Genomic DNA, 26,732 nt, shown 5'->3' with positions numbered 1-26,732 from the left:
TCTTCTCTTATCTGCAAGCCTCGCTTCCCTCTCCTCAGAAACTTCATTGGCCCTTGAGGAAGCAGCTCTTGTTCTCTTGTCTGCAAGCCTCACTTCCCTCTACTCAGAAAGTTCATTGGCTCGTGACGAACCAGCTGCTGTTCTAATGTGTGTCAGCCTTGTCTCTCGATCTTCACATTTTTCATTGGCTTGTAATGCAGCTTTTCTTTTCGCATCAGCTGACATTCGTGCCATGGAATTCCTTTTCTTATGAGGCATTATTGTGGTAAAAATAGTCTGCAACTGGCAGTTTCTATATCCTCTCACATAGAGGTAATGTGACTGACATTAGCCTTTCCACCAACACACCCTTACTGACATGCTATTACCTCACACAAGCTTTGTTATACTGAGAATGTCCTTTGTTGCCTATATTAACCAATCAGAGCTCATATTAATTAACTGTAGCAAAATAGAAGCTGAGCTGTGATTGGTTGCTATTGGCAGCCTGATAAATCCCAGCCAACAGGATGCCCTCCCCCCTGGCAGTATACATTAGCTCACACATACACATAATAGACAGGTCATGTGACTGACAGCTGTCGTATTTCCTATATCGTACATTTGTTGCTCTTGTAGTTTGTCTGCTTATTAATCAGATTTTTATTTTTGAAGGCTAATACCAGACTTGTGTGTGTTTTAGGGCGTTTCATGTGTCAAGTCGTGTGTGTTGAGTTGCCTTTGGCGACATGCATGTAGCGACTTTTGTGAGATGAGTTGTGTGACAACATGCGTGCAGCAAGTTTTTATGTGTCGAGTTGCATGTGACAGGTTAGTATAGCAAGTTGTGTGCAGCAGGTTTTGCGCATGACGAGTTTTGCGCGTGGCGAGTTTTAGGTGTGGTGCGTTTTGAGTATGTGCAAGTTTTGTGTGAGGCAACTTTTGCATGTGTTGCAACTTTTGTGCATGTGGCAATTTTTCCGCGTGTGCAAGTTTTGCGTGTGGCAAGTTTTCCATGAGGTGAGTTTTGCATGTGTGGCGAGTTTTGCGTGAGCCTAGTTTTGCATGTGGCGAGTTTTGCATGTGGCGAATTTTGCACGTGGTGAGTTTTGAGTGGCGACTTTTGTGTTTCGACTTTTATGTGGCAAGGTTGGTGTATGTGTGGTGAAATGTGTGCTGAGGGTTGTATATGTGTTCAAGCACGTGGTAGTGTGTGGCGCGTTTTGTGTGTGTGTTCATATCCCCGTGTGTGGTGAGAATCCCATGTCCCAACTTAGCAACTGTACGGTATATACTCTTTGGCGCCATCGCTCTCATTCTTTAAGTCCCACTTGTTCACATCTGGCAGCTGTCAATTTGCCTCCAACACTTTTCCTTTCACTTTTTCCCCATTATGTAGATAGGGGCAAAATTGTTTGGTGAATTGTATCGTGCGGGGTTAAAATTTCACCTCACAACATAGCCTATGATACTCTCGAGGTCCAAACGTGTGACTGTGCAAAATTTTGTGGCTGTAGCTGCGACGGTGCAGGTGCCAATCCCGGACATCCACACATACATACACACACACACACATTCAGCTTTATATATTAGACTAGATGGTGGCCCGATTCTAACGTATCGGGTATTCTTAGAATATGTAGGTAGTATATAGCACAGGCTACGTACTATATTGCACAGTGACGTAGTATATATAACAACCGAAGTAGTATATAACATAGCTATGTAGTATATAACAGAGCTATGTAGTATGTAACACAGCATACGTAGTATATAGCAGAGCTACGTAGTATATAACACAGCCAAGTAATATATAACATAGCCACGTAGTGTATTGCACAGGTATGTAGTATATTGGTCAGCCACGTAGTATAAAGCAGAGCCACGTAGAATATAACATAGCCACATAGTATATTGCAGAGCCACGTAGTATATTGCACAGGCACGTAGTATATTGCACAGCCACGTAGTATAACACAGTCACGTAGTGTATTGCAACAGCTATGTAGTATATTGGTCAGCGACGTAGAATATAGCAGAGCCAAGTAAGCCACATAGTATATTGCACAGCTACGTAGTATATTGGACAGTCACGTTGTATATTGCCCAGCTACATAGTATACAGCACAGAGATGTAGTATGTAACAGAGCCCACGCAGTATGTAACACAGCCCGCGTAGTAAAAACATGGTCACACAGGGTTAATAGCAGCGGTTACAAAGTGCATTACCCGCGGCATAACGCGGTCCGTTACCGCTGGCATTAACCCTTTGTGAGCGTTGACTGGAGGGGAGTATGCGGGCGCCGGGCACTGATTGCAGGGGAGTAGGGAGGGACTAATCGGACTGTGCCCATCGCTGATTGGTCGCGGCAGCCATGACAGGCAGCTGGCGAGACCAATCAGCGACGCCGGATTTCTGTGACGGAAGTTGCCGACAGAAAGACAGACAGAAAGACAGACAGACGGAAGTACCCCTTAGACAATTATATATATAGATGAGATGAAGTGCAAGGGTGGAGTCGACGACAGGCATAGTTTTTCAAAATTTGTAAGGTCCCTATTGAGACGTCTATCTTTTCTAAAATGGGAATAGAAATGTTGCAACTGTCTATAGTCATAGTCGGCTCTTGGAGGGATAGAGCAGTCCTGAAATATCTCATTGAGGGGTATTAACCCCTTCACCCCCGGAGCTTTTTCCGTTTTTTCATTTCCGTTTTTCGCTCCCCTCCTTCCCAGAGCCATAACGTTTTTATTTTTCCGTCAATATGGCCATGTGAGGGCGTATTTTTTGCGGGACGAGATGTACTTTTGAACGATACATAGCATGGTAAAACCAATGGTAACAAAAAATGGGAAAAAAATTCCAAGTGTGATGAAATTGCAAAAAAAGTGCAATCTCACACTTGTTTTTTGTTTGGCTTTTTTGCTAGGTTCACTAAATGCTAAAACTAACCTGCCATTATGATTCTCCAGGTCATTACAAGTTCATAGACACCTAACATGTCTAGGTTATTTTTTATCTAAGTGGTGAAAAAAAATTCCAAAGTTTGCTAGAAAAAAAAAAAAATTGCGCAATTTTCCGATACCCGTAGCGTCTCCAATTTTTGTGATCTGGGGTCAGGTGAGGGCTTATTTTTTGCATGCCTAGCTGGCGTTTTTAATGATACCATTTTGGTGTAGATATGTTCTTTTGTTCACCCGTTATTGCATTTTAATGCAATGTCACGGCGACCAAAAAAACGTAATTTTGGCGTTTTGATTTTTTTCCTCGCTACACCATTTAGCAGTCAGGTTAATCCTTTGTTTTTATTGATAGATCGGGCGATTCTGAACTCGGCGATACCAAATATGTGTATGTTTGATTTTTTTTTAATTGTTTTATTTTGATTGGGGCGAAAGGGGGGTGATTTGAACTTTTATATATTTTTTATTTTTTTATATTTTTAAACACTTTTTTTTTTAATTTTGGCATGCTTCAATAGCCTCCATAGGAGGCTAGAAGCATGCACAACTCGATTGGCTCTGCTACATAGAGGTGAAGTACAGATCACCTCTATGTAGCAGAAATGCAGGTGTACTTTGAGCGCCGACCACAGGGTGGCACTCAAAGCAATCGGCCATCAACAACCATAGAGGTCTCAAGGAGACCTCTGGTTGTTATGGCAATGCACCGCTGACCCCCGATCATGTGACGGGGGTCAGCAGTGCGAGCACTTCCTGCAGCGTGGCCGGGAGCGCTAGTTAAATGCCGCTGTCAGCGCTTGACGGCGGCATTTAACTATTTAATGGGCGAGGGCGGATCGCGATTCCGCTCGCGCTCATTGCGCACACATGTCAGCTGTACAAAACAGCTGACATGTCACGGCTTTGAGGTGGGCTTACCGCCGGAGCCCACCTCAAAGCACGGGATCTGCCAGCTGACGTACTATTCTGTCAGCTGGCAGAAAGGGGTTAAAGATGCGCTAGATAGTACATGAGCAAAGTGTAGAGGGTGATATTTACTTCTACCCAGAAATCGATTGGAAGATAGCCCCGGTAAAAAGGTGGGATTGTCTGATATTGGGTATAATGGGCCCTGAGGGTCAATTATAGAGATGTTCTTATTGTCTCGACATAGGGATAGGATTGTACAGTATGTGCTGTAGGATTGTTGAGAGCGTTTAAGGGCTGAGGAATGTGGGTTCCAGGGGAGTGTAGTTAATGCCCTTGGACATATACCCTGTTTCCCCGAAAATAAGACAGTTTCTTATATTAATTTTTGCTCCCAAAGATGCGCTAGGTCTTATTTTCAGGGGATGTCTTATTTTTCATGAAGAAGACTTCACATTTATTGTTGAACAAAAAAATGAACATTTATTACCGTATATACTGTACAGTAGTTGTCAACACAAACCAGCATAACTAGACAAACTGTGAATCCTATCAAGAATTTCTTCTACTGTTCCAGAAGAAGTTCTTCTACTGTACCATTATTTCCATGTACAACAATTTATGGTACATTTACCAATCCCAATATTTATGAACACAAAGCAAGATTTATTCAATGACAGTCATGTCATCATCTTCTAGAACATCATCATAATAATCCAAACTCTGAATTTCCTGGTGACCCCATTTCTTTCAGAATTATTGGCCCAAATCTCTCATGTCTAGCAATAGCACTGTACTGCAGTGCGCAGGCGCTGGGCCTCTCTGACCTTTCCTGGCGCCTGCACCCTGCAGTACTTTGCTCTGCCCTCAACAGGGCAGACAAAGTACGCCTGAGCCGGAGCCGCAGCGTGAAGACAAGAAGAGGACGTCATCGTAAGAAGATCGGAGGCCCCGGACCGGACCATGGCGCCCATCGGACCAGACCGCCCCCCTAGGTGAGTATAATCTAGCCTCTTTTTCTCATCTTTCAGGATACATCGCGGGCTTATCTACAGCATTACAGAAAGCTGTAGATAAGCCCCTGATGCCAGTGGGCTTAGCGCATCTTCGATTTTGGGGGTGACAGGTTCCCTTTAAATGAGTAGTTCTTGTCAAGGTAGCATTTACAACGCAACTGTCATTGATTTTCTCCCATGAATTCTTCACCCAAGTCACAACCTCTTGCAGTTTAGGCTTCACAAAGTTTCTGTGCTGATTTCTCTCCATTCTACTCTCAATGATAGGCCTTCATTCCTGCAGGAATCATTATTTGTTCTATTCTTCTTTCGTGAAAAAATTTCTTCATGTCTTTAACGCGGTGTGTGCTGGCTGCGTCCCAGACTAGCAGACCTCTTTGGCTCCCTCGCATAATAAGCGGCAGCATTAAATCGACCCACTTCCTTATGACTGCTTGTGTGGCCCAGGCTTTTTTAGTTTCAAGAATAAAAATGCCTGAAACATGTTCAATCTTATCTTTCTTGCCATTAGAAATGATTAAAGGTTGGACTTTAGTGCCTGTCACGGATCGGGGGTGACCTTTGGCCAGCACACGGCTATCACATGTGCAGGGGGGCTTATCTTAGTTATCCCTTCACTGGTACAATGTGATGAAAACACAAACAAGGCTATTGACGTATCAATTTACCGCAGGGGCTTATTTTAGTTATCCCATTGCTGCAACAATATCACGAACTGCAGGGATTTATGTCTATCCCGCTTTCCAGTTCCGCTTTGGAACTTGCATCTCTCCGGCGCCCCCCTTACCCTCAGGTCAGTCAGGGAACTACACCTGGGATAGTTAGTCGCTGGATGGGCCGCTTCACTGTGGACTGGCTAGCAGGCACACTGCAGTGAGGGAATTATAAATGCTCAGGCTGCAGCCAGACAATAGCTTATAAAGCCCCGTTCCATCGCTGCCAGTGGCACCCACCTGGCCCAGAACACACTGCGCTGCCACCAGCTCAGATTTCTCACAGAGAGGGGTTCGAGCCAACCAGAATTAGTAGCGTAATTACTTCAGGCACGTGAAAAATTTGCATAGAACATGAAGAAGACGAACTAGTAGTTTTAGGCAGTGTTTACAAAAGGTCTATTAAGATTTTACAATATGAGACAAAGTATATACAAGGCAATCACAAAATAAACAGGGATTAAAACAGAAATTAACACTCACATGTGCTCATGTGGTGGGAAGAGCCAAATGTCCCAGTTCATCAGAGAGTCTTCTTGGTGTGAAGCCCCAGGCAAGAGTGAATGCTGGACTCACTAGCAGTAACTTATACTGGTAGGCTGTGACATCACTAAAGGGGGTTGAGTTACCCTCACCCTCCCCTTTCCTCCGAATTATAGATTTACCAGCAATACCTATAATTCTCATATCTTGGCTTGAGAACATGGCAGAGTCACAGCACACCCATCATTCATCTTATATTAAAATTAGCTTTCTAATGATACCACACTTGGTCTAGTTGTTCCACATGGTTCAAAAGAAATCCGCACTTTGTACTCATTGCGTTTAGCTGCTAGCGCTTAAAGTGATTGACAGATCTACCAATGGAAATTCGCAATATGTACTCCTTATTTTCCTAGCCCAAATCAGTGGTCCAATACAAAGAACCTCATGTCTTTTGAGAGAGACTATTCCAGTTTCAGCTGGTACTAGATGAAAGAAGTGTCTACTGCAGCTACAGGGGCCATAAACATTCTTTTGGGAGGAGGGAATGAGGGGTTTGGGATTCACACACACACAGCAGCAGAAGCAAAGAAAGAAGGGGCCAGAGCCCACAGCGTGTGTGATAATGGGGGAAAATGAAAAATGCTACTCCATTTTATACATTATCGTGACACCTCCCCTTTTGGTGTGTGCTACGGAGGCAGGGCCTCTCGGTGCTCCTCCATGTGCACCTCAGCAGGTTCACCCCGGCGGGATAACCCATCTGCATTGCCATGCTCCATGCCCATTTTGTGTTCGATGGTGAAGTAAAACTGCTGAAGGGCAAGGCACCAGCGTAGTAACCTTCTGTTCGTTCTACACATGGCTTGTATCCAGCGCAGAGGGTTGTGGTCGGTCACCACAGTGAAGGTGCGACCGTACAAGTAAAGCTGCAAGTGCTGCAGGGCCCATACTACGGCCAGGCACTCCTTCTCGATGGTGGAGTATGCCACTTCCCTCGGCAGAAGTTTCCGGCTCAGGTACAGCACGGTGTGCTCTTGGTCCTCCGAGTTAACCTGGCTGAGCACAGCACCGAGGCCAAACTCACTGGCGTCGGTATGCTCCAAGAACAGTTGACTGATGTTGACTGCTTTCAACACGGGCGTTGCACAGTGCTGTTTTCAACGCCTGGAAGGCCCCCTCACAGCCGTCAGTCCAATTGATAATGTGGGGTAGCTTCTTCCTGGTGAGGTCCGTCAAGGGTTTTGCCAGGCTACTATAGTGCTGTACAAAGCGCCGATAGTACCCGGCAGTGCCCAGGAAGGAAATCACCTGTTTCTTGGTCCTGGGGGTGGGCCAGGACATGATCGCGTCCACTTTCTCAGGCTCTGGCTTTATGGTGCCCCGCCTACCCGGTGCCCCAGGTAGTGGACCTCACTCATGCCCATCTGGCACTTTTCTGGCTTGATAGTCAGTCTGGCTCGGTGAATTCACCTGAGCACCTCCTCGAGATACTGCAGATGTTCATCTCAGGAGGAACTGAAGATGGCAATGTCATCCAAGTACGCCACCTCGTACTTCTCCAGTCCCTGAAGCAGGTAGTTGACATCCACTGGAAAGTAGCAGGGGTATTCTTCATGCCGAAGGGCATGACCGTGGACTCGTACAGTCCAAAGGGTGTGATAAAGGTGGACTTCTCCTGCGCCTCGGGGCTCAGGGGAATCTGCCAGTATCCTCAACTCAGATCCATTATGGTCAGATATTCTGCGCCAGCTAACCTCTCAAGCAGCTCCTCAATGCACTACATTGGGTGCGCATCAGAGGCTGTGATGGCGTTGAGGGCCCTGTAGTCCATGCAGAACCGGGTGGTCCAATCCTTTGGCACGAGGACTACAGGTGAGGCCCACATGCTCTTTGACCATTGAATCACCCCCAGCTGTAACATCTCATTGATCTCCTGGCGCATAACCTGCTGCACCTGGTCGGAGATTCGATATGGTGTTCGCCATAGTGGGGCATGATTCCTGGTGTCCACCTCATGGACCACTAACTCAGTGCTTCCAGGTCGGTGGGATAACACGGCCCGGAAGGGTTCCAGCTTGGTCCGCAACTGCAACCGCTGGGGTTTGGTTAGTGAGGTGCTTACCTCCATGTCCTCAATGGACCCACAGGCCTTGGCTTGGGCCGGCATGTCCAGGAGGGGGTCTTCCTCCCTATCTTCGGTAGGGCGAAAGGTTCACGTTCATGATGAGCCTTCATCATGTTGATGTGAAAGGCCTTTCGCCTACCCCGAGCGTGGTCAAGCGTCACCACATAGGTGACCGGATTGAGCTGTTGGTGGGCGACGTATGAGCCTTCCCAGGCTGCCTGAAGCCTATCCTTTGGTACGGGGACCAGCACCCACACCTTTTGACCCACGTGGTAGGTCCGCTCCCTGGCGTTCTGGTCATACCAGTGCTTCTGATCAGCCTGATCCTGCCTCATGTTATCATGCACCAACTGCGTCAAGGTCTGCATCTTGTCACGGAAGTGCATGACATACTCCACTATGGACACTTCAGAAGGGTTCGGCTCCTCTTCCCAGGATTCTCTTACCAACCCAAGGGGTCCCCGGACTCGCCTGCCGTACAAGAGCTTGAAGGGGGGGAACCCCATCGAGGCCTGCGGAACCTCTCAGTAAGAGAATAGCAGGTGTGGGATTTACCGCTCCCAGTCACGTCCTTGGGTCTCATCCAGCATGCAGAGCATCTGTTTGAGGGTACCATTGAAGCTTTCACACAAGGCATTGGTCTGTGGGTGATACGCACTCGATACCAGGCGCTTCACCTGCATTCTCTTACAGAGAGCCTCCATTAGGCGAGACATGAATTGGGTCCCTTGATCGGTAAGCATCTCCCGGGAAATCCTACATGTGAAAAGATATCCAACAGTGCATCCGCCACCTTATCTGCCCTAGCTGAGGACAGAGCCACTGCCTCTGGGTACCGGGTAGCGTAATCTACCACAGTAAGGATGTATTGCTTTCCAGAGCTGCTGGGGACGGCCAGTGGGCCCACAATGTCCACCGCTATTCTCTGGAAAGGCTCCTCTATCACTGGCAAAGGGATCAGGGGAGCCTTAAGAGCAGGCCCCATCTTCCCCAGTCTTTAACAGGTGACACAGGAGCGGCAGTAGTTTGACACATCTTTCCCCATCTTGGGCCAATAGAAGTGTTGAGACAGCTGGGCCTTAGTTTTGCTGATCCCCAAGTGTCCAGCGAGCGGGATCTCATGGATAATCCGCAACAACTCACTCCGGAATGGCTGTGGGACAACCAGCTGTCTTTCCCTCAACCACTCCTTTTGCGATTTTCCGGGTACTGTCTCCTGGTACAACCTCCCTCGTTCCCAGAACACCCTCTCCTTATCAGTCACAGAGGTAGGCATCTCAGCAAGTTGTCTCAAATTCTCTAGGCTCGCATCTGCGCACAGAGCGGCCTGAAACTCCTGGCTAAGTGAAGCCAGAAGCGACGTCAGGGTCCCTTCCCCATGGGAACCCTCTGGGACCTGCTCTGGGTCCATTTCTGGTTCAGTCACAATGTTGACTGAGGAGGGTCCAGAAGGCAGACCGTTATCTGTGTTCCAGGCTCTCTGCTACATAGGCTGTCTCCCTGGGGATTTCCACAAACCCATCAGCCAGCACTGCTATGGGTGCTACCTCCCCATCCACCCCCAACATTCCAGGAACAGTGCTACTTCTGGGCCAGTTACCTTCCTCGGTGGCACTGGTCAGTTGCATGGCATCACCTTCCTCATGGTCCCCATGCACCTCCCTATTTTCTTGAGCACCGACGCTTGCTCCTGTTAGGGGTTCCTTAGCCATCCCACCCCGCAGAGTGACGTGGCTGAGCACTCCTGCACCTGTGGACACAAACCTTTGCAGAGAAATGGTTATCAGGTTCAGTTGCCACATTTACATCATTTTCAGCATCATTCCTAGGGAAAAAATGGTTATCAGATACATCATTACTCAATTAAGGATTGTCAGATACCACATGCAATTTCCCTTTGCATTCATCAGCATTCGATCGGGGGAAGAGTTAGGACATAGTATGCAACCATCCTCCCCAAATCAGTCACCAATAAAACATCAGTGGGCAAGTTATCGGACAGCCCCACTTCCTTCACCCCGCTCCAGGCACTCCAATCTATATAAACCCGGGCCATTGGCAAGGGACAGCTGATGCCCCCAATCCCGGTGATAGTCAGGGTTTTCCCTTGAATGATCTCTTCTGGGGATGCCAGTTCCGGTCGGATGAGGGTCCGTTCAGCCCCGGTGTCCTTGAGGCCTGTAGCGACATGGCCCCCCACGGTGACGTGTTGTATTTTGTCACACACCCAACCATCCCACCCACCAAGAGAGCTGCTGCCAGTGTTGTGATGCTTTGAATTCTTCGGGGGCTATTTTGAACTGTGGTGCCATTGCAAGGGCAAATTCTTGAATCTGAGCCCTAGTCACAATCAAAGCCTTTGATCTCCTGTCAACAACCCATTCACAGATCATGTCTTCCAGCTCGGATAATAATGATTGCCGACTTGATCCACACTTGCGCTTTTTAGCATTTCTGTTGTCTACTTGTTGACTGAGGTTACCGCTCGCCATTTTCTGACCATTCGGATACTCAACATCTTCTCTTTGCAGAAATCAGTAAGATTTTTGCCCCAGGAGTCTTCCACGATTCCTTTCTTGTACTCGACAGAATATCTCTTTCTTTTTGCGCTCATGTCTAGGGGTAAAAATATACCAGCACTGTTTATTTCTTGTACTTTAGACCCTTCAGTAGAAAAGCAGACACCCCATAAAGCAGGGGTGACCGACCTGCGGTCCTCCAGCTGTTACAAAACTACAGCTCCCATCATACCTGGACAGCTATAACTAAAGCTTTGGCTGTCCAGGCATGATAGGAATTGTATGGTAGTTTTGCAACAGCTGGAGGGCTGCAGGTTGGACATCAATGCCCTAAAGAATCAATGTGACCCACTTGTTGCCTGACACACACAGGGCCACAAAAAATACCAGTAAGGGCTGTAAAGTACCTGGCTCCCACACAGTTAGGAGATGGTAATGATGTTCCACAGCAGCTCTTGGACCACTTGTACGGCTGGGACGGTATTGCAGCTTCCGGCCACCAGGGGAAGCTCATCATAGCAGCGTACCCTATGACAGCTTCCGCCCACCAGGGGGAGCTCACCACGGCACACTGGTACAGAACAGAGGAGACTACCGTACGGTATAGCGGTGGGAGACAGGTTAACGACAAACTGACTGATGACTTCCGGGAAGGCGGCAGGCGACGAGTGTCTTGATGCCTTTCCTGCTCCTTTACAAGTGATGGCCGCAGAACGGATCATCGGGGTTGGCGGCTGGTCTTCATGTCCTTCAACGGACAGTAAAGGTAGGGGGCTACCTCAGTGGGCGAAAAAGTATCACAGCTGTATGCTCTGGTGTCCTAGAGGGCATGCTACCAAAAAAACAACTTTGCTAGGTTTTACTTTCAGAGGAGGCCTTATATTTAGCAGTTCTTCAAAGCCACAGCTAGGTCTTATTTTCGGGGGATGTCTTATTTTCGGGGAAACATGGTAGTTTGTGCTATATGAACCCAAAGCTTCCCATGTTGATGGTGAAAATAATCGAGTATTCTAGCATGGACTGCTGCCATGTAGTATTTTCAACTATCCGGAAGACCGAGGCCTCCCATCTGTTTAGACCTGACTAATATATCACCACGAATACGTGGATAACCAGTCGGCCAGATGAACTTTCAAAAGCTACTGCGTAGATGTTTCCAAAAATTTAATGGGATTCTGGTCGGGATAGTTTGAAAAAGGTAAAGCAGTATAGGCAAATTTTCATTTTAATATGTTTACTCTGCTGAACCTTGAGAAATCCTTCACAGTCCATGAATTAAGGTCCTTATGGACTTGACCTAGTAAGGGTTTGTAACTGAGGTCAAACAGTCTAGAAAGATCACTATATATGTGTATCCCTAAATATTTTATACCCTGTGATGGCCAAGAAAAAGTCAAATTTGATTGGATGATAGCCTGAGTGGTAGTTGGCAAGGAAACGTTGAGAGCCTGAGATTTTGAAGTGTTTATTTTAAATTGGACCATGTGCCAAAATGATCCACTTCCCGTGCTCCTCTTGTTAAGTATCCAGTAGCGTTGAGTGAAACGGATCGGTCATTTTCATAAATCGGCGACTTTTAGGCAAAGTCGGGTTTCATGAAACCCGAACCGATCCTAGTGTGGGATCGGCCATGCGGTACACGATCTTCACGCCAAAGTCGCGTTTCATGTGATGCTTAAAGCGCCATTTCTCAGCCAATGAAGGTGCACGCAGAGTGTGGGCAGCGTGATGACATAGGTCCTGGTCCCCACCATCTTAGAAAAGGGCATGGCAGTGATTGGCTTGCTTTCTGCGGCATCACAGGGGCTATAAAGGGGCGTGCACGCCGACCGCCATCTTACTTCTGCCGATCTGAGCATAGGGAGAGGTGTTGCTGCAGTTAGTCAGAAGCAGGGACAGAGTTAGGGAGGAAATATAAACCCCCAAACCACTTGTGCTGGAGCGATTTTCACTGTCCCACACCACCTTTTTGTGCAGGGGCAGTGGAGGTCGTATTTTAGTGCAGCAGCTGCATAGCTGTGTGCACGGTGCTGTGCAAACCAACTGCTTTTTTCAAAGCAAAAATCCTGTTGCTCCTTTCTGGACAGTTACCTGTCTTGTTTATTTGTCTACCAATTTTTTTGTTCAGCAGTACTTTTTATTGCTGCCATACTTGCCCTGAGATCATTGTAAGAAGCTTGTTATTGCAGTATTTATTTATTTTTTTTTATAATAATTACAGCCACTTTCTGCCACGTTCATAGTGTTGTGTTATACCACTGGGCCAGAGTTGTGGTTCAGTGTCTCCCCCCAAAAGTGAGATAGTAATTCTCACACAGTTTATATTCTGCTGTACTGCTAGTGTGTCGTATATCAGGCAGCCACTTTCTGCCACGTTCATAGTGTTGTGTTATACCAATGGGCCAGAGTTGTGGTTCAGTGTCTCCCCCCAAAAGTGAGATAGTAATTCTCACACAGTTTATATTCTGCTGTACTGCTAGTGCATCGTATATCAGGCAGCCACTTTCTGCCATGTTCATAGTGTTGTGTTATACCACTGGGCCAGAGTTGTGGTTCAGTGTCTCCCCCCAAAAATGAGATAGTAATTCTCACACAGTTTATATTCTGCTGTACTGCTAGTGTGTCGTATATCAGGCAGCCACTTTCTGCCACGTTCATAGTGTTGTGTTATACCACTTTGCCAGAGTTGTGGTTCAGTGTCTCCCCCCAAAAGTGAGATAGTAATTCTCACACAGTTTATATTCTGCAGTACTGCTAGTGCATCGTATATCAGGCAGCCACTTTCTGCCACATTCATAGTGTTGTTATACCACTGGGACAGAGTTGTGGTTCAGTGTCTCCCCCCAAAAAATGAGGAAGTCTGGTGGAAGAGGCCGTGGACGGGGGTTGCCAGCTAGTACTGATGGTGGTGGTGGTGCTGCATCTGGTGGTAGTGGAGAAAGCACAGTAGCACCTAAGGCTGGAGGTGTTGAGCCTGTGTCATCGTCTGGCTACACAAGGCCTCGAAGGTTCCCTTACCTGGGAGTAGGAAAACAGCTTTTAAAGCCGGAGCAGCAGGAAAAAGTTTTGTCTTTCCTTGCTGACTCTGCCTCTAGCTCTTTCGCCTCCTCTTCCCAAAGTTCAAAATCTAAGAGCAGCCAGTCGTCAGTGGATGCTTCCGGTCCGGAAAAAGACGTTTCCTTGTGTCCTTCTCCCAAACCAAAAGTGAAGGATGCGTCAGGCGACACTACAGGTTACTCCATGGATCTCTTTACCCATACCGTGCCAGGGTTAGAAAGGGAAATTGTACACTGCCCATTACAAGAAGAATCGGACATGGAGTGCACTGATGCACAGCCACAGCTAGATTATGATGCTGTTCCATTGACTCAGATCGCTACTTTGACCTCGCAGTTTCCTGAACCAGAATCTGACCCTGATGAGACTATGGTGCCCTGTCCCGAATGCTATAGCACCGGCTTACACGGTGACACTGAGGAAGGTGCACATGACATTGTGGAGGAGGAGGTGATAGATGACCCAGTTCTTGACCCAGATTGGCAGCCATTGGGGGAAGAGGGTGCCGCTGGCACTAGCTCACAAGCGGAGTAGGGTTATCCGCAGCAACACCAATCTACATCGCAACAGCTGTCATCAGCCAGGCCCGTATCAGGCCCAAAAAGTGTGACAAAAAAAGTTTTAGGACAGCGTGGCCAACTGCTGAAAGTTGCACAGCGTGCAATGCCTGAAAAGGAATTCCATAGTAGGAAGAGTGCAGTGTGGCATTTTTTTGACCAAGATCCCAATGATCAGTCTAAAGTGATCTGTAAGAAATGCTCAAAGACCTTTAGCAGAGGGAAGATTCTTCAAAATTTAAATACAACGTGCATGCATAGACATTTAAACAGCATGCACTTGCAAGCCTGGACTAATTACCAAACGTCCTGTACCGTTGGTGCGCCTGGTCAGAATGAAGGTAGTCAGCAACACTACATTGCTTCCCTCACTGTAAGCCCACCGGTTCGGACACCACCAGCAGCAAATGTGGAGGGATCGTCGCAAGGCCAAAGCAGGCAGGGAATCAGAAGGTTATTTGTAGGAAGCACTGTATGTAGGCCAACATCACCAACTGTCTCTCAATCCGCCATATCCACCCCCGCCACCACCGCTAGTTCCACCATCTCCAGGTCTCCTGTCCAGCTCACCCTAGAAGAGACTCTCGTGAGGAAAAGAAAGTACTCATCCTCTCATACGCATACACAGGGTTTGAATGCCCACATTGCCAGATTAATCTCGTTAGAGATGATGCCCTACTGGTTGGTCGAAAGCAAAGCTTTCAAAGACCTGATGGCCTACGCAGTACCACGCTATGACCTACCCAGTCGCCACTTCTTTGCGAGAAAAGCCATCCAGCCCTCCACCAGCATGTCAAAGACCGCATTGTCCATGCACTGAGGCAGTCTATCAGTGGAAAGGTGCACCTCACCACAGATGCATGGACCAGTAGGCATGGCCAGGGACATTACGTGTCCATCACGGCACACTGGGTTAATGTGGTGGATGCAGGGTCCACAGGGGACAGCCATGGTGGGACAGTTCTGCCTAGCCCATGGTCTAGGAAACAGTTGGCAGTAGGCGTTCGACACCCCTCCTCCTCCTCCTCCAGAAGCGACAGCTCGTCCACAGAGCGCAGTCGCCTGGCAACTCCATCCGCAGCTGCCAGTGTTGCACACGAGGTGTCTCATTATGGAATAGCTAGTGGGAAGCGTCAGCAGGCTGTGTTGGAAATGAAGTGTTTGGGCGACAACAGACACACCGTGGAAGTACTGGCCGAGTTCTTGCAGCAAGAAAGTGAGTCATGGCTGGGCAGTGTACATCTTGAGGCAGGCAAGGTAGTCAGTGATAACGGAAGGAATTTTATGGCTGCCATAGCCCTTTCACAACTTAAACACATACCTTGCTTGGCTCACACTTTGAACCTGGTGGTGCAGTGCTTCCTGAAAAATTATCCGGAGTTACCAGCCCTGCTCCTGAAGGTGCGAAAACTTTGTTCGCACATCCGCCGGTCGCCCGTACACTCCAGCTGTATGCTGAACCATCAGCGATCGCTATATCTTCCACAGCACCGCCTAATTATAGATGTTGCAACAAGGTGGAACTCCACACTGCACATGGTTCAGAGGCTGTGTGAACAGAGGCGTGCTGTCATTTATTTGTAGGTGGATACGCATACACGGGCAGGCAGTTGGATGGCAGACATGGAGTTGTCTGGTGTGCAGTGGTCGAAGCTACAAGACCTCTGTCAAGTCCTTCAGTATTTTGAGGAATGCACATGGCTGGTAAGTGCAGACGACACCATCATAAGCATGAGCATCCCACTTATGCGTCTGCTGATGCAAAGTTTGACGCACATTAAGGAGCAGGTGTCTGCAGCCGAGGAGGAGGGAAGCCTTGATGACAGTCAGCCATTGTCTGGTCAGGGAACTGTCCAGGACGAGGTGGCGGATGAAGAGGATGAGGAGGAGGATGATGGGGATGAATATGTATGGGAGGAGGGAGCTTCTCAGGGGGCAATAGAAACTGGTGCCGTTGCAAGGTCTGGTACAGGTTTCTTGCGGGACACTTGTGATGTAGATTTGCAAGAAAGTGCTCCTCAACCCAGCAGAACCAGTGAATTGACACCTGGAACATTGGCCCACATGGCTGAGTATGCCTTGCGTATCCTAAAAAGGGACCCCCGCATTGTCAAAATGATGTCCGATGACGATTACTGGTTGGCCTGCCTACTGGATCCACGCTACAAAGGGAAATTGCAAAATATCATGCCACATGAGAACCTAGAGCAAATATTGGCTACCAAACAAGCAACTCTTGTAGACCGTTTGGTTCTGGCATTCCCAGCACACAGTGGCGGTGATGGTTCTCACACGAGCCATAGGGGGCAACATGGCAGAGGTGCTAGCGGTGCAGAAATCCGAAGTGGCGTTGGACAGAGGGGTTTTATGACAAGGTTGTGGAGTGATTTTTCAATGACCACTGACACGACAGGGACAGCTGCATCGATTCAAAGTGACAGGAGACAGCATTTGTCCAGTATGGTTACAAACTACTTTTCCTCCCTTATCGATGTTCTCCCTCACAGGTCATTCCCCTTTGATTACTGGGCATCTAAAATAGACACCTGGCCTGAATTGGCAGAATATGCATTACAGGAGCTCGCTTGCCCTGCTGCCAGTGTGCTATCAGAAAGAGTCTTCAGTGCTGCTGGTTCAATACTGACCGAAAAAAGGACACATCTGGCTACCCAAAATGTTGATGATCTAACCTTCATTAAAATGAACCAATTGTGGATTTCAAATTCTTTTGCCCCACCTTCCCCTGCTGACACGTAGCTTTCCTTTAAAAAGGTCTTGCTTTTGGACTCCTCTTACTGACTGCTCCAATTCCTCCATTTGCTGCTGCTGAAGGTCCACCATAGGCCATTTTTAACACCTCCCTAAATGGGCTGACTCCCCCCACGGGCCTGTGGTCACCACTTGGCGCAAGCACCCGTGCGAGTGCCGTTTGCCTGGACAGGTGGGTGTGCCCACTTTTGGCCAACGGCACTGGCACAGGGTCCCTCATAGTACAATTAAGTGTCTCTGGCGGTGGGGGTGCACACCCAACGTCAGACACACCATCGTAATATGAGGGGCCCTGGGCCAGTACCACTGCCCACGAGAGAGTGTTCCCCCCCAGCTCAAACAGTGCTCCACCGCTGTTTAGTCGGTGCTGGTAAATCCTTCAATGGCACTGCCAAAACAAATTGAGAGATGATAGTAAATATATACAGGGACTATGCCCTCCATTTTGACCTGTGAATACTGTGCGCAAACTACCACTATCTGGTACTCAGCAGAGGAACCCACCCCTGTACGTTGCTTTGCCACCTGTCTATTTACGAACATTTTTTTTGCAGACATTTAGCCTGCTTTACTATTTAGGCCAACGTACTGTGTCAGCCACTTATTCCAGTTGTCCTCCACCGAACAAAGCAGTGCCACCAGTTTACTCCTGTTACCAGTTTAAAACTGCATTGAGCCAACTTTTTTATTTTAGGCCTAGAAAGTCTGTCTGCGCCACTCCAACTGATCATCCTCCGCTGACCAAAACAATGCTGCCTGTGTACCCATTAACCATTTTGAACTGCATTGAGCCAACTTTTTTATTTTAGGCCTAGTAAGTCTGTCTGCGCCACTCCTAGCAATCGTCCTCCGCCTAACAAAACAATGCTGCCTGTGTACCCCTGTTACCCATTTTTAACTGCATTGCGCCTACTTTTTTATTTTAGGCCTACTAAGTCTGTCTGGGCCACTCCAGTCCTGACAATCGTCCTCCGCTTAACAACGCTCTGCCGCCTGTGTACCCCTGCAACCAATTTTAAACTGCATTGAGCTAACTTTTTTAATTTAGGCCTACTAGCTGTGTCTGTCTGCGCCACTCAATACAGCTGTCCTTCACTGCACAAAGCAGAGCCTCAATTTGCAGCCGATATCACATATTAAAGCGCATTTGGCCTACTAGTTTGGTTGGGCCTACTAACGGTGTCTGCCGCTCCTTGGTATTCTCCTGTGTTTTTCTCCTGAGCTTCAGTCTTCAGGCTTTCAGCCTATAGGAATTTTAAAACTGCATTTGGCCTACTGGTTGGGTTGGGCCTACTAACGGTGTCTGCCACTCCTTGCTGTTCTCCTCCACTGAACAAAGCAGTGCTGCCTGTTTACTCCTGTTACCAATTTTGAACTGCATTTAGCCTACTTTATTCTTTGGGCCTATAACTGTGTTTCCTCCTCATCCTGCCCATTGCCCAGCCACTGCTAGATGAGTTTGCCGGTACATTGACCCAGACCACTACATTCCCCTTGCACTCTACATAGCCAGTATCTGACCCTGCAGAAAGTCTGGTTCCCCTTCCCGCATACTATAAAACCTTACAAGGGGACAAAGAGGAAGGTGCAGATGAAAGTGCAGGTTCCTTCAACAGGTGGGGGGGCATACTCGTTGGCGACGTCACTGGCACAGGGCCCCTCATAGTACGCAAAAGTGTCTCTGCCGGTGGGAGGCGCCCCCGCCGTCAATTACAACGCCATACTTTGAGGGGCCCTGTGCCAGTGGCAATGCGAACGAGTGTGCCCCCCCTGCTTGCTCAGGATAACAGCACTTGCAAAGTTGAAATACTTACCTCTCCCTGCTCCACCGCCGTGACGTAGTCCGCGTTTCCTGGGCCCATGAAAAACTTGAGCCAGCCCTACTCCCCCCACAACTGTTGCCAAATGACCCCCAAATTTTCTATGGCTAACTATTATTATAAAGTAAATTAAGATTGACAAGCTTAAGTAACAATAATTGATGTTTTTGGCATTAAAATGGGCTCTGTTGGTGTTTTCCTGTCCTTCACTCACTGCCGACTTTGATTCTCCATTGACTTGCATTGGGTTTCGTATTTCTGTCGAATCCCCGACTTTTCGCAATAATCGGCCGATTTCACCCGACCCGACTTTTGACAAAGTCGGGTTTCACAAAACCCGAAACGATCCTGAAAAAGTAAAAGTCGCTCAACCCTAGTATCCAGTCTTCGGATGTGAAATCCACTTCACAGTAGAAACCGACCTGTGCCGTAGTACAGTTTCTGGTGTGGCGGATTTGATTCATGCGTATTGGAAATCTACTGAAAGAAGCCCGCATTCAGCCAAAAGAAAAGCCATTTAGCAATTATTGTCTAGTCAAAGTTGTTCATATCTTTTTAAACCCCTTCACGTTTCCTTTTCTTCCTCCCCTTCTTCCCCGAGCCATAACTTTTTTCATTTTTCTGACTACATGGACATATGATGGCTTGTTTTTTTGCTAGACGAGTTGTACTAATTAACCTAATTAATTTTACTGGCGAATAGGAAAAAAATTACAAATAAGGAGAAATTTAGAAAAAAAAAAAACAAAGCAATTCTGACATTGTTATTTGGGAATTGTTTTTAAGGTGTACATTTTGTGGTTAAATTATCTCACAATATGATTCTGCTCATCAGGATGATTACGGTGATACCAAACATCTCCAGTTGTATTATTAATTTAGTCGTGGGACAAAAAATCAGAAATTTGCAACAAAAATTTTTGGTGTTATATCGCTGTTTTCTCCAGTCACCTTCCACGACAGCTGCATCGGAGGATGTCTCCCTGCCCTAATGGGAGACAGGAAACACAGAAGAGGTTAATCACCCCTCTTCTTCCTACAACCTCCAGTGTTTTTCCTGTCACCTACATGAAGAGGTTCCAGATGGTGCTGCTGTGGCTGTCGATCTGGAGCACCCCACGTTACCTTAATGCCGGGCAGCGGAGGTCAGGGGCGCCGCTCTCCTCCGTGGGCTACTCCTGTCTCCACGATCCTCGTGCAACTTGGGACCCCCTTTCTCACTCCTCCTGTACCTCCTCGGGGGGTTAAGCGGTGCAGGGATGTGTGGCCGGGGTCCTCTCATAGCTCCCAGGCATCCTCCTCCCCTCATGCCGGCGGATGTCGGAGACCGCGCGCATGGGAAGTGACGTCAGCCCGAACTTCCAGTTTACTGCTGGGTGCATTCCACGCTGGAACGCACATGCTCCCGGCCAGTGCCGGGCGTCTTTGGATCTGCGGGTATGATTAAGGCATTCCCTTCCCCCCCCCCCCCGTCGACCTGGGGGAGGAGGGGTACAAGATTCAACGCTGGACCTCGATTACATAAATCCTGGTCGGGGGATGCCTCCAGGTAAGGCCTATTGTCTGTGTCCCTCTGTGACTGGTGACGGTCTGACCATATGGACAGCAACAAACCCTCCCTGCCTGCTTCTGCAGAACCCAGTGTTCACTCTCCTACCGTGAGTAGTGGATGAAGGTCCCTCGTTGTCCAGTTATAGCCCATGGGTGACTTACTACACCTCTCTCTCTCTTTTAGGGAGACAAGGTCCTTGCCCCTAAAAAAGGATAAAGTGCCCGGCCACAGGTGTGGTGTGTGCTTCCAGGCTTCCTTCCTTATACAAAAAGAAGCTTTGCCAGCCCTGCACGGATGACGTATTGAGTGCCAAACAGCCCTCCCTACTGCACAGCATCAAAACTCTCATTAAACAGGAGGTTCAATCCTCTATGGCTGCCCTTTCCCAGGCCCCAGCACCGCAACCCCCTGCTCCTAAGAAAAGGAGGATGGCAACAGCGGAATCTTACAGCAGGGTTTATAGTAGTCAACTTTCAGTTTTTTATCATTCATCTTCATAATTGCTTCTATACAATTAAAAGTATGGGGCAGAAATCATAATGTACTTTATATGTAAAATACAGAGTGCAGATCTTCAACTAACTTTGCACTACTGCAGCTTACTGCTGTGATATGTAATATTTTGGTTAATGGACAGTGTTTTTAGCCTCCAAATTTGCAGTACTGGATATTATAGTTGCTCTGCTTAATATTCTTATAATAATTTATTAATCTTCAAAAATTCCCCATTCTCACGCCATCTCCAGAACATGCTTACACTGTTTTTCTGGTCAATAACGTTTTTTCCACCTGTAAGAGGGCAGAAGCTCTTCATGTAATAGGGAGAAGAGTATTTCAATTTTAGTTATCTTTATAAAACCATACAATATTTTTTAAACTGGTTTTATTAAAGATTATACTTATGAATGCAAGATTTAATTGTTACCCAGATAGCAGTTCTTAAGAAATGAGCGTTTAACACACAATGTTATTCTATTGCAGAAACTAGGACCATCCATTTTCCCTGCTCAACAAAGAACCTTTTACTCACCACTTACACTTCATACATTGCCAAGGAGTGGAGAAAACTTATATACCCATCTGCCTCTGCACTCGCAGTATCTTCAACGGACACCCTACCCAATGATCCCTATTGGGGGCATCCAAATGGTACAGGCCCGACCCAGCCCTCAACACTCTCTAGTAGGACCTATGCTCTCTGAACTACATGTAGAAGGTCCTTATAAGGAGCCACTCCAAGGAGAAAGTGAGCAGCTCAGGACTACCAGAAGAGAAGAAGAAGACAGGGTAATGTCAACTCCCAGCACAGCCCAACAGAGCTCCCCAACGCCAAGCACTTACTGCCAAACTGCTTGCACTTCATCTCCACCACCTGGAACACCTCACTCTCTCACTGGCTCTCAAAAGGAAGAGAATGAGGAAGTGGAAGGGTGAATTGACTCTACCTAATGGGATGACCCCAGTCTCTGATCCTTCTCTCTAATATATATATGTAGTTTACAGCATGAGGTTCTGTAAGATGGAAGAGGAGTCCTTTGAAGGATAATAGTCCTAAGTGTTGAAAAATGCAAATACAGCATTGTAAGATTTGTTGCGGATCCTTTAAGGGTACAGAGTAAGAATTGTGTGGAGTTGAGGACAGAAACATTTTAAGAATTAAAAGTAGTGAACATGTACGAAGTTAAGCATCCAGGGTACATTTGACCCTTTTAGCGTATGCAACTTTATGTTATACCATGATACTGAAAGACAAATGCATCCATATCTATATTATAGAACTAAATTATATATATATATATATATATATATATATATATATATATATATATATATATATATATATATATATATATATATATATATATATATATATATATATATATATAAATATATATATATATATATATTAGGATACACAATGCACATCCTTTCCCTCCCACTCTGGGCCAAAGGGAACAACTTCATTTCACTCCATTTTTGTCCCACCATCTCACGTCCCATATATGCAGTTTATCTGTGCCTTTTTATACACCATTTTCTTTTAAGATAAGAAAAAATATATATATAAAAAACTAACTTTCTATGCTGTGAAAATGTGAATCTTTTCCAATGTGCACCTACTCCTATTAATATTTTATTGGGGAAAGCCTGATTTCTATGAATCCTTTACGCTGTGCTCCCCCTTATAATGTGATCCTGAGATGGTTGAAGGAAATGCGCTGAAAAAGTTTTTTTTTGTAGTTTTTTTCAAGCACATGTATTTGAATATACTGTATGTATATGTATATGTATATATATATATATATATATATATATATATATATATATATATATATACATATATATATATATATATATATATATATATATATATATATATATATATATATATATATATATATATAGAATTGGGATACGTGTCTACAGTGGTGTACATAGATATTTATGCATCTTTATTTAATTAGAACTGTATGGTCTTTTTCTGTTTTTGCTTTAAGGGGTTTGGGTACAAGAAAAAGAAAGCTTTATTTTAATTTTTTTGTTGTCAATAATCTCAGCACTTCTTAAATGTGATGAAAGTGGTACAGCACTTGTAGGACTGCAGTAACTGCACTGTATTATATGGAGGAGTACCATTCAGGATGCGAGGGCGCTAAGAACTGTGCATTGTCCATGGACATGCCGCATTGCACAGAGACACCATGTATGGTGTCCATTTGTTTGACACAAGAGTTTCTCCCTTGGTGTAGAATACATTACACCAGGATGCCTACAAGGTACGTCTTGAATGCTGGTTGCAAAAGTAGTAGTATTTTATTTAAAACTTGTATTATAATATTGATAAATCATCCTCACACTCATCTGCTTGGGAATTGCCCATGCATTTACATATTCCTTATAGGGTTATAACCAATCACTCATTCAGGTTTGAGTGCAATCTTTTATTAATTAAGCACTTATGGAATATTTCTTTACCTAGCACCTTACTTCCATTGATTTTACTAATTCCTTTGCCATTCTAATTCACACCAAATTTATGGTACTTTTTTTGTTCATATTCCCATACCTTTTCCCCCTATTTTTTGCACTTTTGTAGCTACTTTTTTACCGGCTAGGATACACTTTAGTCAGTTATTTCAGCCGAACCATACTTATAATAGAAATTTATCGTGTCTATTGAAGAACACAAAAACAAATTTATCTTGGGGGTGACGGGTTAAGCACTTTTATTTACCAATGAAACCATCAAGTACCTTATTTTCTAGTTTCCTCAGCATCAGCCAACTCTGCGCATATAACCATCTGAGGTCATCCTACTATTTGGCGTCCCATAACCATCTTTCTTGATCCAGTCACTTTCAGTATGCACATCTGTGCTTTGAAATTCGGTGACCTGACAACTGACACTTTGTACTGAAACATGACTGCCACAACTCTGAGCCAAGAGGACTTTTTCTTGCATGCCTGCTTGTATAACTGGTGCTTAGATAAGTTACACATTCTGCTGTTTGACAGGACCTTGCACTACGTGGACATCAGGATTTTGGGGATTTCTAGGGGATTTATTTTCTTGATTATTGACACATGGTAGCTACCATATTTATTTACCTATTATACCTAAATGTAATGTTTTGGTGATCTTAGGCTAATAGTATGTAACCTGTGTATATATAGTAATAAAACACACAAGCATTGTAAACAGACATACATGTAAACACTGATTATCATTAATGTTTTTTGGAGATTTTTTTAAATATTTTGTATTCTCACTTAAAATGATCCATTTGATTGGACGCTATGGGAAATTAGATTCAACGTAGTTTATTTCTACGTACTACCTCAACTGACGTAGTATTCATATCAGTGATCTTGGCGGAGGGCTGCTATTTAAAAAATAATATTTTATTAAAATTGAGTGAATTCAGAGTGTTTTTGCATCTTAGCCACATACCCTAAAATGCAACTGTGCAGTTTCTAAGTCTTTGTTAACATCTTGGTGTCTTGGAGCATCCTTAGATCCAACCAAAAGTAGTGCCCAAAATCCAAAGAATGCTGCGCCAACTTGGGCATTTAAACCTTGACGGACCTAATGATAGTACTTGGTGCTTGCTGAGTACCATTGGTGTCCGTTATGAGATGGAACAGTCAGTGCCTTTATTTTTGTGGTTCTGCTCTTTTGACAAAGCAGAACAATGGAAATGAAGAATGCAGATGTGATTAGATCCTAAACAGTTTGTCAAAGCAAAACAGACGTTCGGAACAGATCAACACTCTGGAATCTTCTGAATTGATACAGGAATTTGTTAAAAAGTCACATAACCAAGCTGTGTCTAACAAAAATATATAATTGCATGTGGATCACAGCACTCCGATTCGGTAGCCCACTAGTGGGGTCCTGAAGAATTAGGCACTCTGTGGTTAAATTGAGGTGATATTTATTAGCAGTCCAATATACATGTTAATTGTTCATGTGACATTTTGGTCAAAAACTTAGACTTTCTTCAGATACATGGATTGTATTTAGAAGATGAGTGCAAGATAGAGAAGTGCTGAAGGAAAGACGGCATGAACGCAGTATTGTGGCGCCTCACCACTGTAGTCCCGCTGCCTTTCCACTGGTTGTTTTCTATCACATAAGCCTTTCATAAATGCAATCTCTGTATCGGGAGAAGGTCTAAGTTATTGCCCGAAACGTTACATATACAATTAACATGCATATTGGATTGCTAACAAATATCATCTCACTTTAACCATGGAGTATCTATTTCTTCTGATCTAGCAAGAATATAGAAACCCTCCAATCATAGTATTTACAGGAAAGAGGCGGTACTGTATTTTCAAACTGGACTAATATTCATATTTATTGCACCTTTTAATGTAGCAAAGCAATGGATTGTATTTGGTTAAATCAGTCCTATATTGTGTAATTTATTAAACCTAAAATACAAAAGAATCCAATACAAAAATACATCCTGATTAAAATATATGCAAGCAATCCTAATCCTTGAATGGATACTTTTGTTGTGTGTGAATTACAAACTATATTTATACCTTTCTTCTAGAACACAAGATATGCGTAGAATTTGTGGTCTCTTGGGTAATGGAGAGATTATTCAGTGTTTAGGTTTACAGCACTTATAACATTTTACTTTTATTTGCTCTTTTCAAACAGACTTGCTGCCAACCACCTTTTATAGTAAGTGACTTTGATGAAACATTTATTCATGAAGTTGGGAAAATATGGCCTTGCCAAGCAAATGCTATTGGCACAAGGTGTCTTTTTACAGGATATGCATTCAATTTTGTGAAATTTGGGAAAGAGAAAACTTTGATTCTTCTAATGGCACTGCCAGGTGGTTCAGGTCAATCCAAGATAAATCAGCTATGGGCACAGTGATGCAAAAATACGCTTTAGTATTAGCTGTAAAAAAGCTTTAGAGAATATAACATTCCCATTACTCTCTTATTCAAACACTGTATAGTAAAATCCTGTGGAAATCTTTTCACAGAATCATATGTTAGGACATGGATTTGTTATTTGCAATTTATGTCAACTTAGATTTAGTGGAATTTTGTATGCAACTTTTGTAAAAAATATTGAATATGTCATTATTTAGGACAAAGTTTCAGCTGAGTATCAAGAAACAATGAAGATAGAAACCATATTGTAAGAAGAATCATATCATGAGTCTGTATAGTACACATTTACAGGCATGGCCTAAAGTTCTGGCATCCTTGACATTGTTCCAGAAAATGAAGTATTTTCCCCAGAAAATTATTGCAATTACACTTGGTTTGTTATGCACATGTTTATTTTTTTGTGTGTATTGGAACATTGGGTTTTGTGTGAAATTGTGTCCAATTTGCCTTTTTTTTCTCTGTTTTTTTTTGTTCCAATACACACAAAGGAAATAAGCATGTGTATAAAAAAACATGTAGTTGCAGTAACTTTCTGGGAGAAATACTTTATTTTCTGGAACATTTTTGGCCTTGACTGTACGTGATATGATACCTATGAAAGGCTGAGAACTTTCTGTGGAATGTCTTACATCGACATATGATGTTTATTTCTATTGGGTTCTATAAGAATTGTGAAGAGAAATTGTGCTGTTTAATTAGATATTATGTTACTGACATTCCCTTAATAGTATGTTTTCAAAAAAGAAATACTCACGATGTCAGAAAGACGTGCTTTGTGCACACAGAACTGTCATATGCATTAGGCTAGGTTCACATTGCATTAGTGGGTGATCGCTAACGGACAGCG

General features: G+C 45.1%; 1 protein-coding gene across 3 annotated transcripts in view; it reads left to right on the top strand.

Moving 5' to 3' along the window:
• HIVEP3 (HIVEP zinc finger 3) overlaps window positions 1-22,239 on the top strand; it is a 1,468,651-nt gene extending 1,446,412 nt beyond the window's left edge. For all 3 annotated transcript variants that reach the window (XM_077295551.1, XM_077295549.1, XM_077295552.1), the window contains one exon: window positions 21,446-22,239. In XM_077295551.1, the coding sequence (XP_077151666.1) occupies window positions 21,446-21,898 (453 nt within the window). In that variant the 3' untranslated portion in view covers window positions 21,899-22,239. The remainder of the gene's footprint in view (window positions 1-21,445) is intronic.
• Window positions 22,240-26,732: the final 4,493 nt, after the last annotated feature.

Source organism: Ranitomeya variabilis, chromosome 3 (genome assembly GCF_051348905.1).
Source record: "Ranitomeya variabilis isolate aRanVar5 chromosome 3, aRanVar5.hap1, whole genome shotgun sequence".
Classification (NCBI taxonomy): Eukaryota; Metazoa; Chordata; class Amphibia; order Anura; family Dendrobatidae; genus Ranitomeya; species Ranitomeya variabilis.
This window is presented reverse-complemented; position numbering and strand designations above follow the sequence as displayed.